We start from the raw sequence: 14,934 nt of genomic DNA, 5'->3' as shown, positions 1-14,934 counted from the left end.
TAGCACAATGCCTGAACACTCATCAAGTATTGAAATTAATTTGACCAGGATAGAGGCTTATTAAGTCACATTCCATTCAAAATCATATGTTATTGCTGAGTGAGCATTGTTGGAGAAATGTAAAAACCAACTTGATTGGTAAATCGCACTGACCATTCACGGTTATTATACAGATTCGATGTTCGATTGGACACACCTTTATCCAGTGAGCTGTACTCAATACGATAGCGGGTAACAGCCCCTCGACTGTGCTGTGAGGACAGCGGATGCCACATCAGCCTGATGTCTGTTGGGGATGTGCTGGCTATTGACAGCTGAGGAGGAGCACTGGGCACTAAAGGACAAATGAGGACCTATTGGGTTAGTCTATCTAAGCTAAATCAATAGCTTTCAAATACACTGTGAGCAACTGAAAACAATCCAATCAAATCCAATCCAATATTGGCACAATTATCTACCTCTGCATGTGCTTTAAAATGTGTGTTACACTTACTATTTACAATGAATTCATCAGTATTTATGCTGACTGAGCAGTCTGCTGCAGACCGCTACTACATTAGTTCTGTTGCTGTTATGTACAATATACTTGTTTCCTTTCCAATCTCTCATCATTATTAAAGTTAAACAATTAGGTACACTACATACTTTATACAGTACATACAATATTGCTTTGTGAACACTTGAAAAAAATACTCATCATACATACCATCCTCAAGCATGTCGACCGTAACGGGTAGGGAAGGGCGACTGGCACCCATGGGAGAGTAGGCCACCACAAAGAATGTATAGGCAGTGTGAGGGAGAAGATCTTTGACGTGGTACTCCGTTGTGTCATTATTCATCGCAAACTGGTACTCCACATTATCGGAGCCTGAAGGGAACACACATATATTATTATTTTTATGAATTATGGCCAAACATGGCCTGGATGTTGCCTGACACGCCTCTTCAACATTGCGTGGAAGTCAGTAACAGTACCTCTGGTTTGGCAGAGTGGGGTGGTGGTCCCCCTTTTCAGGAAGGGTGACGGGAGAGTGTGTTCCAACTACAGGGGGATCACACTTTTCAGCCTCCCTGGGAAAGTCTATTCCAGGGTGCTGGAGATAAGGGTACGACCGTTAGTCGAACCATGTGGTTTTCGTCCCTGTCGCGGAACACTGGACCAACTCGACACCCTTGCGAGGGTACTAGAGGGTACATGGGAGCTTGCCCAACCGGTCTACATGTGCTTTGTGGACTTGGAAAAGGCATTCGACCATGTCCCTCGCGGTGTCCTGTGGGGGGTGCTCCCGGAGTACGGGATTGGTGGCACGCTACTACGTGCCATTCTGTCCTTGTACAACGGGAGCAGGAGCCTGGTTCACATTGCCAGCAGTAAGCCAAGCCTGTTTCTGGTGAACGTTGGCCGCCGCCAAGGCTGCCCTTCGTCACCGATTCTGTTCATAATTTTCAGCTTGTCCATCTTGGGGGCCTGAGGATCTCGTCTCTGCTATTTGCAGACGAGGTGGTCCTGATGGCTTCATCGGGTTGTGACCTTCAGCACTTACTGAGGCAGTTTGCTGCTAAGTGTGAAGCTTCTGGGATGAGGCCGTGGTTCTCAGTCGGAAAAGGGTGTATTGCACCCTCTAGGTTGGGAATGTGGTCCTGCCCCAGGTGGAGGAGTTCAAGTATCTCGGGGTCTTGTTCACGAGTGAGGGAGTGTTGGAGTGTGAAGTCGACGGGCGGATCGGTGCAGCGTCTGCAGTAATGCGATCGCTGTACCGGACCATTGTGGTGAAGTGAGAGCTGAGCCGAAAGGCAAAGGTCTCAATTTTATCCGGTGGATCTGTGTTCCCACCCTCACCTATGGTCATGAGCTTTGGGTCGTGACCGAAAGAACGAGATTGCGGATACAAGCGGCTGAAATGAGTTTCCGCCGTAGGGTGGTTGGACTCACCCTAAGAAATAGGGTGAGGAGACTAATAATAACAATAATTGTCATCATAATCATCATCATCATAATGATAAAATGGACTTGCAGCTAAAACTGAACTCTGAATCCCTGACGTCCTGTCCACACATCCCAACCTCTTGTCCACACGTTCGGAAGACATTTATTGAAACACACACGGGCATGACTCTTATTTATGTCTTAAATGGCTTAATTTCTCATATTTTATCTACTATATCCTGTAATATGAGTGTAAAGGTAACTATAGGGGTGTTGTATCTTGTCTAGGGGGCTTTAATAACGGTAAAAAAGTCATAACCAGGTTTTCTATGCTGTAACTACAAAAATATTCAGTTTAATATTGAATCCTGTTTTGTAGAAATTCATTTACCTCGGTCGGGTCTGGAACCAATAAACCGCGATGAACAAGGGATTACTGTATTTATAACAACTGCACACTGGGAAGTATATACACACACCTGCAGCACGCTGGCAGTGCACAGAGTATCCAATGATTTGGTCTGAGTTGTACTCTGGTTTCTCCCACGCAATCAGGGCAGTGGTGCTGGAGTATGGGGTCACGGAAAGGTGTTGAGGGGTGCTGGGGAGACCCTCTCTCACGATGACTGTCAGTTTAGCAGTGGCGCATGCAGTCCCCAGGCCGTTGTCAGCAATGCACTGGTAGTAGCCCGCGTCCTCCAGGGCCAGCTGGTTGATGAGCAGGACTCCTGGGTTTTGGGTCTTGACTCGCCGGAACGACCGGATGGGCCGGCCATTCTTCAGCCAGTGGAGCACCGGGGCAGGCTCCCCGGAGCTGTTGCACACAAACCGGGCAGTGTTTCCCCGGGATAGGGACACTGTCTCCGGGGGTTGGAGAATGACTGGAGGGGCTGGTGGAAGAAATGAATGTGAAATTAATCACATGGAATGGGCCTATCAATCCCTCTTTTCAACATTCACGGTTTCTCATACTTTCATTTAAGAAAATAAAAGACGTATAAACACGTTGCTGGGATCGGGCGTTCGGGTTTATAAAAACGTATGACTACGTCTTTGGTATTGAATGAGTTAATACGAAGCAGAAGGGTTTTTGTTTTTGTGATATTTCTGAAGCTGCAACATAACAAATATGCTACAAGAAGGGACAAATTCTGTTGACATACAGCACGTCCCTGAATCAATCCAAAAAAAGGTATGTTGTCAGTATGAGGAATTGTAGTAAAAAGCAAGAAACACGGAATACTGTAGTTTTCCACCAACCATTTTTCTTCATATAAAAGATGACATGTCTTTGCTCTTACTTTATTATTAGCTGCTTTTGCACTTGCAGTATTCTCCCTCCAGACTCTTGTGGGAAGTTCATTTGACATTCACTCAAAGGTAATTAGGTCTACCAGCAGATTACACTGTGGATTCATTAATTTAATGCCAGGTATAAGCTGTCCTTGGGAAATTTAAGATACTTGCGTGTTGGACCTGTCGCTTGCATTCTAGTGCCTTCTTTCAATGTGTCATAGCCAATTGTTTTTGTAGCAGCGTTCTTGGCCTCTTTGTGTCACAATGACACTCATGTTCTATTCAATTATTTGCTGACTTGAGGGGATCGAAGCACCAGAGACCATCTTCATCGTACACAGAGGATGGATAGCATGCCTCCCTTACCAGACACATGTAGCTCGGCAGCAGCAGTGACAAACTCTCTAGTGCGGGGCTTGTTGGCCCTGCAGACGTAGACGCCCCCGTGGTGCCGCCTCGTGTTCCGAATCACCAGGTTTGTGGCGAGGACAACCACGTCGGTGGAAATGGGCTTTCCGTCTGAACAAAGCAGACATAATAAAAGAGATATTGTTGACCACACAAAGACCGGCAAAATGGTAGAAAGCAAAGAGCAGTGCGCAAGAGGGGGTTTATGTTAAGTATGACCTTTTCATGAAACCAAATGTAAATCTGTCTCTGGCAAATATAAATTGGTGTCAACAACCAACATTTTTAATCCATTTAAAGTCATTAATTAGGTAATATTTTCTGAATACAATTAATAAAGGTTTTACAATAGCCACAGTCTTACCCCGTATACCTTAGAATTCAGGTACTAAAGTTATTTTTATGTGCACTAATTTCATTTACATTACATTTTAAAAGTTAGTTAATTACAACAGTATAAGAGTTAAAGCGATTTCAATCCAAAAATGTAATACTTATTTTTTGAAGTCATTAAATAAAAAAATTAAAACATGAATTTATGATATATAATTTAATCATTTAATTTAAATTAAAAACAACTTAATTTATAATTAATAATTACATTGGTTAAAAAATCAACATATTTTTGAAAGTGATTAACTTAAAAAATATTGAGTATGTAAATATAATTTAATACTTCAGTAAAAGTAATTCTAAAATATCACTAAAAGTTGTGAGATAATTTCTATGAACAAATCTAATAATTTCACCAATATTACAATACAACAATAGAGGACGCATTGAAAGACTATTTTTAGCCCCAGCTTGGCAAATGTTTGGTCTTAGATATTTAGGGAGGGTCAACAAGTAAGTAATAATACAGAGAAGATAAGGGAGATGAAGTGAGAGGATTTACCTTGTCTGCTCCAGGACACCAGCGGCTTGGGCTGGCCTTGTGCCATACACTCCATCACGGCGGGACGGCCCAGCACCACTGTGGCATTCTTAGGCGGTGCCACAATCACAACTCTGTTCAGGGCTTCTGCAGAGCCTGGATGAGGATGAAAAGGCGCATATAGTGGGGAGTTGCCACTGTGAATCCATCGACTTAATTTTGCAAGCCAGCTATCGCAAGTGTGATCAACCGGCAGTAATGCTATCTCATATTCAGTCGTCAATGTTGCACGTTTCTCAAGCAAATCTCCATTTAATCCCCACTATTTAGCCAAAGGTGCCAGTAAATTGGGGTTAAACAGGATTGTCTAAATGAAGAACAATTGACTCCTAGCGGATTTGTTGGCAGACAGGCTTTTCCACTTCAAATTAGAACTTTTTTCAAACATTTTCATACATGTTCTTCAATGGCCAGCGATAAAAGGCCTACAATATAACAAATAGGGACCAAAATGTTGATATTGCACTGTTCAAAATGTTATTTTGATTACCTGAGCTCAAAAGTACACTGGATTATTTTAGGGCAGATAGATGCAACCTCAACAAGTGACTACAGAGACTGACCTGTGGTGACAGTGAGCTGGGATTCATGACTGACGTCCCTCCCGGCAGAGTTGGATGCAACACAGCGGTAGGCGCCTTCATCCTCCTGGGTAACCTCCAGAATGTGGAGCACCCCGTTAGGAAGGAAAATGAACCTGCTTCACACACGAGATATGACAGAGGGTGACAGAGTAAGAAGCAGGATGACGGATACAAATAACTGACTGAGAGATGCAAAAAATACAGTTGTTCAAGCCTGCGGGATTCTGGCTGGATACTCAAAGGGCCCCCATCCCTTTTTGTTCAGGGAGGGACACCTTGTGTGCTGTCACTACATGACACAATGATAACTTGACTCAGAAGACGGGATAAAGATAAAGTTGAAAGACAAGATGCAGACGTTCTCGGGCATCTTTTTGAGATATCCATCTTCTATGCCGCTTATCCGCACTAGGGTCGCGCGTATGCTGGAGCCTATCCCAGCTGTATTCGGGCAAGAGGCGGGGTACACTCTGGACTGGTCTCCGGCCAATCTCAGGGCACAAACAACCATTCACACTCACGTTCATACCTATGGGCAATTTAGGGTCGCCAGTTAACCTAACATGCATGTTTTTGGAATGTGGGAGGAAACCGGAGAAAACCCACGCACGTATCGGGAGAACATGCAAACTCCACACAGAGATGCTCAACTCAGATTCGAACCCAGAACTTCCCGATCTCCTGAGGCCAACATGCTAACCATGAGGCCACCGTGCGGCCCTCCAAATGCAACCTGACTGGTAGAAAGCATTCATACTGTATAGATCAGGGAGGGGCTTAATGAATCAATATTTTGTTATGAATATTGGTCCATCTAAAGTTCATACACTCCTTCTTACAAAAATTGCAAGAATTTAGATTTTGCACTGCTGGATTAGAAGGAGGTTCTAAGTAGAGCTTTAAAATGGGAGTTAGACAACTGAATGAGTAAGCAATTTAATGCAAACAACCAATAAACTGAAACAGGCTGTTCATCAGCTGGCAAGAGTTTAAGACCACAACCTTTCCACATTGTTATGATCTCTTGATGGCAAAGGCAAAAAAGCTTTCTGGTGGGATTGTTGAGCTGCATAAGCAAGGCTTTTCGCAGAGCACCAATGCTGCTGAGGTTGGACGCAGTAAGACAGTCATTTGAAACTTCGTAAAAGATCCTGAAGGTTATGGAACAAAAAAGTCAAGTGGTAGACAAAAAAAATATCCCGGCCCTGAGTTAGAGAATCCCTTTGGCTGTCTGTCAAGACATGGGACGACCCTCGGCCCAAATGAGGTTGTTACTGGTGTCGAGTGCAGTCCAATAACCGTCATAAGAAGGTTTTTAAAAACAAAAAAGGTCTTCAAAGGCCTTTTCTCCTTCAACGGCAAAAAATTCCCTGCATTGAATTTGCAAAAGAGCACCAAACATGGGCCAATCAAAGGTGGAAAAAGTTGTATTCTTTGATGAGAAAAATGTAACCTTGACAGTCCTGATGGCTTCCAACTTTATTGGCATGACAAGAAGATCCCACCTGAGATGTTTTCCATGCGACACAGTGGAGGGGGTGCCATCATGATCTGAGGTGCTTTTTGCTTGAATGGAACAATGGAGCTTCAGGTTGTGCAGGGGCGTCACATGGCAAATGGCTATGTGGAGATGTTGCAGGGGGCATCCCTCATGATTGAAGGCCCTTGTCTGTTTGGTAATAACTGGCTTTTTGAACAGGACTCAAAAAGAATTTAATAATAAAGGACTTCTTCCACAGGAATAACATCACTCTTTTGGACCCCCCCTTAGTTTTCCCCTGATCTAAATCCAATTTGCGTGGATGGATGGCAAGGAAAGTTTACTCTGTGAAGCCATCTTCCACCACCTGGAACAACATTCCCACTAGCCTCCAGGAAACACTGGCGTCAAGCACGCCCAAACCGATTAACGAGAATGGCGCAGCTACTCATTACCGAGTCCTTTTTTAAACATTTTATTTCTATTTTAGGGAGGTTTCGGGGGGTTTCTGAGCTAAGGTCTTAAACCTTTGGTTGTTTGCAATACATTGCTTATTCAAACTTCTTACATTAGTTAATCGGCTTGTGTTGTATGAGGAAAGTTAAAAATATTTCAGCAAAAGAAGATGTAATTATCGTTACATTTCAGCATTTTTACAAAACATTTTTTGTGTAATTATTCCATGCATATATTTGCAAAATCATCGTACTATTTTTTTTTTTTATTCTGATGTTCCTGAGTACCACTAGATGGACCCCGTATACCACCAGTGGTACTTGAACCGCAGATTGAGAATAATTGCATTAAACAATACTACTCTCTTCTTAACTTGAATGACAAACGAGGGCATAACAAAAGTAGCATGTTATATATAATGTATATATTTTCAACATTCTTAGTGTTAATAAATGAGTATAAAAAATTGCCAGTAGGCAGCTAGCGGACTAGCAGCTTAAGCTAATAGCTTAGAACCCTACAGCCTGGATTTCACTACACTTTCAGCCAAATAATTGAGGATGTTTTAAGGCAAATACCATATTGTACAACCAGAAAATGGGTAAGATACAGACACAGAAAGAGATGAAAATTGGATGGAGGATAATACCAAAGAAAGAGCAGGAGCGAGGAACTGGGACCAATCAGGACAAAAGCAGCCGCTAGGAACAAGACAAAAAGGCGCTGATGTATCAGCTTATCTTTGTGACAGGCCATTAGCAGCGCCTGAGGTGGCGGAACCTCATCTCACCCACGAGCCCTCATAAGCATCGAGCTGTTTGCAGGTCACGCGAGGCCACGGCGACCATTAGCGCTACAAAGCCGGCCCAGAGAAAAAAACAAAATCCAAATGGCCGAGGCCACGAGAGACCTGTGAAATGTCAGTATCGGTGGGCGAGCTAGTAAATGAGAATAGTTGAGCCAGGAAACATCAAAACAAGGGTTTTACGCTCTCAAGGTAAAGCCAGTGTCTCACAAATATCGCCATCACTACTACTTTTACAATATTGATGTTATGTGAATTGAATGTAAATATACTTGCAGTTAGCAGCACATATCTGGCGGTTTAACACACATGGGTTGATTCCCGACCAAGGTTGTTATAGTGCTACCTCAATTAGGGTACATTTTATGGCATGTTTGTTTCGTGTACTTTCTCACAGCATAAAAGAGTACAGACACCGTGTTTTGTATTGATTGTTGTTTGTTGGTCTGTTAGTTAGACATTACAGTCGTTCCTCGCTTATCGTGGTTAATTGCTTACATATCCAACCGTGATAAGTGAATTTCCGTGAAGTAGGATTCAATATTTATATAAAGAATATTTTCGTAGTTGGCGACTAAATTGTCCATGTGTATGATGCGAGAGTGAATGGTTTGTCTATTTGTGCCCTGCGATTGGCTGGCGAGCAGTCCAGGGTGTGCCCCGCCTCTCGCCCAAAGATAGCTGGGATAGGCTCCAGCATACCCCCGCGACCCTAATGAGGATATGCAGCATACAAAATAGATGGATGGATTTTCGTACGTGTTTATGACACTTTAAATACGTTTTTTAACATTACAGTGGTACCCTCTTTAGCGTCATTAATCCGTTCCAGAAGGTCCGACTCAAACCAAAACAGACTCTAACCAAAGCAGATTTTCCCATAGAAAATAATGTCAATCCAATGAATCCGTTCCAGACACCCAAAACACATTTTATAGACAATAACTACAGTTCTACATGCAGAAAATGTTGCAAAAATAATTACAAGTGACAAATGAAGTGGTCTCTACAAGCTAACAAACAACAAAGATGGACAAATAATGACCAAATACTGTGGTTTAATTTTTTTTTTCTTTTTCGTCACATGGGAATCCTTCCCGCCAAGCCCCAAGCTTTTCTTCCTGTCACTCACACATAGACACACACACACACACACACACACACATGCACATCAGTGACCTGGAAAAATGCAGCCGAACCTCACAGACTCACAGGGAAAACGATCTCAAAGGTTTTAAGCAAGTTAGCAAACAACAGAAGAGGCCCTATGATGCTAATTTTATGACGCCAGCGATTATTAGGGGTGTCAGAAGATCTCGTGCCACAAGATCTCGTGAGATTAAAACGTGACAAGATTTCCCGTTCAGAAGAAAAACACGTCTCGTGGGCACTAGGGCTGGGATGATAATAAATACATAAATTAATCACACAATGAGTGAAAATGAACTCGATCATTTTGCTGGCCTCAATATACAGTCGTCCCTATTATAAAATATTGAAAGACAAGTCATATGTAGTATTCTGGTCAGTACTACTACACAATAATGTTACATTGAAGAGACATTACTGTCCCTTACAAACCTTGATACAACAATGCATTGAGTCAGCCATCACAACTTGGCACATTTGTTCCATAAAACAATGGCATGAACGGAGCGAGTCCGTTTGTCATCCAGCCTCTTTGTCTCGGTGGGTGGAGACGGGGCCGGTAGCATACACACAGAGTGCAGAAGAGTGTAGCCTCATGAGGAGCAATGCAAGGTAACGTCGTAGAAATTAAATTAGTAGATCGCAATATGTCTTTTAGATATTTTCATTGTACTTTTCTTAAAAGTAATGTTAAAATCTCGTCTCGTCCTCGCAGACCCAATCTCGCGTATCGTCTCATGTCATGACTAATAAAGTCAACAACTGTCGAGCAGCTCATAAATATGATATACATTTTTATTGCAATCTACCAGTTGAAAACGTGATTTTATTTTTTTCCTTGAGTGTAATTGTCGCTTCAAAATTACATCTTTATTTTCTTGCATTGAAAAACATGGGTCGTCGAACCGGTATATTCTTATATTGTAGATTATTACGATCAACCTTCAACGCCTCTACTTCGCTGATGAAAGTCTAATTAGAAGTAATCACTACTCATTTTCCTTATTCATAAAACAAGGGCAGGGTTGTACAGTACCGCGCAACATCACTTAACTGTATCTCTTTGCAGCAAAATTCATAAAAATAAAAAATCTAATAAAAGAAACAAAAAAACAAGTGCATGTATGCTGTGTAGAGGAATAACAGTAAAAACCACTTAGCTAAATTAGCTTGATAACCAAGGTCACAGCACAGTGTAGCTGGGACTTTATTGGACTGTGCTTTCTGGGAATATATTGATTGACGCACTCGATGACATTTAATAGAAAATGTGATGTATTGGCCATGAATTCATAAGAAAGGAAAACCACTGTGAGAGTGAGGCATGACTGCAGTCAGTAACTAGGGTGACATTCAACACTTCAGTGACAAGTAGAGTATGTCTGTGTGGTATAAAAGATCAGCAAATGCCAAAATCCTATTGTCCCTCAGCTATTAAATCCTCCCCCCACCAAAACAAAAGAAAAGGCTTTCGAGGGATAACAATGCAAGGTTCAGTCGCAATTGAAGCGAAGTCACCTTGGGTCCTCGGGGACGGAGACTTTGTCCTTTTCCCAAGTAATTACAGGTGTGGGGATGCCATCGATCCAGCACTGGAAGCGAGCCGACCCCCCAGCGGGCACCGTTTGAGGCGAAGGCTCCTGATGGAAGGGGGACAGACCTGAGGAAGACGGAGGAAACACACGTAATGCACTTTTTGTTAAATGTAGGTCGCTCGCCAGGTGACACAATGCAATTATTTCAAATACCTTCCCAGTAGTGCCGAAATACTGTATACCAGGGGTGGGACAAAGTCAGTGTTTTCCAAGTCTCAAGTAAGGCTGAATCCCAGTTCCACCCCTTAGCCCTTCCCTTTCGTCTTACCCCTTAAAACCTAGGGTCAAGGGGAAGAAGCCACTAAGGAATGGGACACCACTTGATTCTCATTACATCATCACCCTTCACCACTTGCTGGCTGTGACACAGGCAGATGAGCAAATTAAACTGTTCATAATACATGTTTCCTACCATCAAGTAAGGTGCATACATTTCTACATTATTTCAATCTTACGTAGCCTACCTTCATAAAAGGCACACATTTTTACAAACTGTGACATTTATTGCAAAACAGCTTATAACCAGCATTGTAATAAAAGCTGTATCAAATAAACGGATGAATATAATATACAGCTGTTAGCTGTTGTTAAACAGCTTTAAAGACTTTTAAAAAGATACTCCATACATAGAATGCTCAATTTTTAAAAATCTAAATAAAAATCCATTAAAATATGTAATATTTTTCAGCATTTCTTTTTTCGGAACGTGCAACAGTAACACTTGAATGATTATTTTTTATTTTTGTGACATGAAAGTATCCAATTGGCTGAAATGCAGCATTAATCGTTCCAGCTTGTAGTCCCGTTCCCGATCTCTACAGGACACTACTGTACTTGCATATCTTTGTCTGTTAACATATTTCACTGGAAAGGCCAAATACAAAACTTGAAAACAAACTCTGGCTTTTCCTTGGAGAAAGTATTATCCTCCAGTGCATCCGATGAAAGGACACATGAAAATCATCAGACAGTCTCTACCCTAAGACTCACAGGTAGTCGGCCATTTTGGTTTGCAGGTGCCATTTTAGACATTTAAATGATTGACTATTATTGTTATATTTATAATAATACCATATCGGTCCATTATACTGTCATTTGTTTTCATTTCATTTTATTCTAAGCCTTTTGTTGTTATTATTATTATTACCTTTCCTTGCCTCTGATTGGCTGGGAGAAATCACTTGGTTCTGCAGCATTGCTGCATTCATTTAGACATAAGCTTTGCTATATAAATGTCGACTCAACTGGTCACACGGAACCCAAATTTGACTACGGTCATAAAGTGGTAACCCACTTTTATTTAAGTCCAAACAAGCAAATATAGTACAGTCAAACTTGTCTATAGCAGCCACTAGAGAGTCTGCAAAAGTGGCCGCTATAGACAGGTGGCCTCTATAGACAGGTTGGCGTCCAGTTTGAATGTTGACCAGTAGAGGAAAAAAAAGAAAAAAATGGAAACAAATAATAATAATAATAATGTTGACCAGTAGAGGGCACTGCAGACTGCGGATAAAAGTTGTACAGCACTAGGCTTGTTATTATCATGGTTCATGGTTTTAATCCTGAACATGCATGAGTCAAACAGTAGCACATCACATAGTACAATTCACAATTTTGCATGTCCAAAAAGGAGTAGGAAGAAGCAAAGCTTATTTAATCCTACCCCTCATCAGTTTCACATCAGTTGCAATACATTTATTCACCTCTTGTTCTTCCAAGTGTACTTTGTAGGTCTACATGACAATGTAGTGCAATCATAGCCAAGGTTTTTACTTACTAAAAGGAAGCTAGAGGCTTAATAATAACTGATATAATAACTGAATATATCCACGACCCACAGAACAAAGCTGTGGTAGTAATGTCTTACGCTTGTTTTTAATGTTTTACTTTTTATATGGCAGATAGCTTTAGTTCATCAGGAAGTGATGGGAAGTGACGGTGGGCGTCCCGAGCAGGAGAGCTAGGCTCAGTGCTAGCTGTGAGTTTCGAAAGAGTTGGGAAGTGTGTTTATGTTGGCGTGGATGTAAAGTCCTGCAGTGTTCTCCACTGTTAATAAAGCCATTAAAGTGCATCGGCGACGTGAGTCTCTCCTTCCCCACAACAAGCGGCATTACAGTATTGACCAGTGCACACCAGGAAATAAACGGTTTCATTTCTTACAGGCATTGCCTGGACAGCTATGTAGTGGGGCTTGTTTAACCTTTGCCTTGTGGGCAAGCAGGAAGGAGAGACGATGCTGAGAGATGTGTGTGTGTTCTGAGCTGCTGTCTGGTGGCCGCGTTCAAGAAATAAAGTTGGCAGAAGCAACAGGAGAAGTTTCCTTCTTTGCTTCGGAGCTGAATAACACTGACAAGTTAACAGACTGGTAGCGAACGGAAAAGAAGACGGCTTTGTTTGTGTCGAATACAGAAGATGAGGACTTTGATGAATTTGTGGATGAGGATTGATCAAAAATAACGTGAGTACATTACTAAAATACTTCAATTAAGTACAACCAAACTCAGTTTTGCCCCCGCTGCCGCATGCATGCTAGCGTATGTTTTTTTTTTTTTTTTTTTTTTTTGTAGCGTCGCTGGGAGCACGTCCTGTTCCCAGCCTACTTTGTGGTAGTGTTTTGGTGCAAATGCTCTTAAAGTTACATGTTTGACCACGAAATAGCAAGCTCAAAAGAAGACGGCTTTTTTATGTGGAACAACTGACAGTTTGTGTGGATCTTGTGAATGATTGTGACTGAGCTAGGACTCAGTAATTAAAGTCTACACACGACGGCTTCATTGATTGAAAAACAAAACTTTTTCGTGCATGAAGCTTCTACTTGAGTCGGTAATTTGGCCGCTATATGCGGTCAGATATTGACCAAGGGAGACAAAATGGGTGGCCGCTGGCCGCGTTAGACAGGTGACTGCTGTACACAGGGTCTATAACATGTAAATTTGCTGCGGGGGATTTTTCAGTGGCTGCTATAGGCAAGTGGCCATTCTATAAAGGTGGCCGCTAAGACAGGTTTGACTGTATATAATTTTAAAATAGCCTACATTATAAATAGAATTACGGATGCAAACTGCAAAATAGACCACAATTTAGATATTTCTGTGTATTGGGTATTAACTGCGCGTATTAACTTATTCAATCCTAGCCATTTTTTGGCAATTTTAGAAGATTTTGACAGATGGCAAAACTTTGTTTCTACCTTCTTCTGTTCTTTAGTAACCAGCAGTAGAACATAGCTAATATCAGTTCCAAAAGAGAAAAGGGAGAAAAACAGCTTTTTGTGAAAAGATTACATTGCAAGCATAACTTTCAATTTGAAACTTTTTTTTTTTTTTTGCTTTTTGTGACAGCTCAAATATCTAAACAACTATACCACAACATAAACAATAAAAAAAAGGGTTGTTTTAGATCAAAAATAACAATTTATTTACAAATATGATGCAACAACACTTTTCACATTTGGAACTAAACTGTGTGTGCACGTGTGTGCACGCGTGTGCGTGCAAATGTACAATTTAGTCCTGCAATTTAGTATTTTTATTTCAGTGTGGCCTTTGTAAAAGACACCAGCATCTACCCTGTCTTTTAAGACTTAAACACTAAAATGTCTACTACTACTTCACTAAGGGCAAACTTTGGGATTTAATCATGCAAGGCAAGATTTTTACTTCTTCTTTTTTGGCAGGGCCCCAATATTCACAACTTCACACTTTCACACGCGGTGCTTCGTGTTTTCGTGTGAGCACCAGGAGGCAGCAGCGAGCATTGTCTGGGTGAAGATAGGAGGGGGCCTGTACAGGCTTTGACCCCTCCAACCTGCTTGCCTGCAGTCTTCATTCACTTACACAATAATAAAAAAATAAAAACAGCATTAAAAACAAGGGGCAACTTTTTTGTACAAAATGGTACATTTAGTTGATTTAACAGGATGCTATACTACAAGTAATTCAGTATATTGAGTAGATAAACATATTTTGAGCTTACTTGACAAAGCATTGTTGTATTATTTGAAAAAAGTACTATATTGTTGTCATGCTCACATTTTTATCCGCACAAAGGGGCAGAATTTGTCATCGGACGATCAGCCAGATTGGTTTTAGTACATTTTATGAAAATAAACCGTAAATTATGAGCTTGTTTACGTAAGATTTTTAATAACTGCTACCCAGCCTCTGTCAAAAAACTCTTTAGAAAATGGACATTGATTTTTCTTTGGCAAGCTTCACAGGACAAGTTGATGATTAAACCCCAACATCCCGCTATTACAGCATCATGTAAACACAGCAACTGCATCACCACCACACAC

At 41.4% G+C, this 14,934-nt stretch overlaps 1 protein-coding gene across 3 annotated transcripts in view; it reads right to left on the bottom strand.

Moving 5' to 3' along the window:
• The window catches only part of igdcc4 (immunoglobulin superfamily, DCC subclass, member 4), a 68,657-nt gene that overhangs the window by 15,157 nt on the left and 38,566 nt on the right, over positions 1 to 14,934 (bottom strand). For 2 of the 3 annotated variants that reach the window (XM_054770789.1, XM_054770791.1), the window contains 7 exons: positions 10,561 to 10,702; positions 5,132 to 5,268; positions 4,530 to 4,664; positions 3,593 to 3,745; positions 2,410 to 2,820; positions 707 to 871; positions 197 to 334 (listed from right to left, as the gene is read on the bottom strand). In XM_054770789.1, the coding sequence (XP_054626764.1) occupies positions 197 to 334; positions 707 to 871; positions 2,410 to 2,820; positions 3,593 to 3,745; positions 4,530 to 4,664; positions 5,132 to 5,268; positions 10,561 to 10,702 (1,281 nt within the window). The remainder of the gene's footprint in view (positions 1 to 196; positions 335 to 706; positions 872 to 2,409; positions 2,821 to 3,592; positions 3,746 to 4,529; positions 4,665 to 5,131; positions 5,269 to 10,560; positions 10,703 to 14,934) is intronic. The other variant, XM_054770790.1, reaches the window with a different exon arrangement.

This window comes from Dunckerocampus dactyliophorus, chromosome 3, assembly GCF_027744805.1.
Source record: "Dunckerocampus dactyliophorus isolate RoL2022-P2 chromosome 3, RoL_Ddac_1.1, whole genome shotgun sequence".
Taxonomy (NCBI): domain Eukaryota; kingdom Metazoa; phylum Chordata; class Actinopteri; order Syngnathiformes; family Syngnathidae; genus Dunckerocampus; species Dunckerocampus dactyliophorus.
This window is presented reverse-complemented; position numbering and strand designations above follow the sequence as displayed.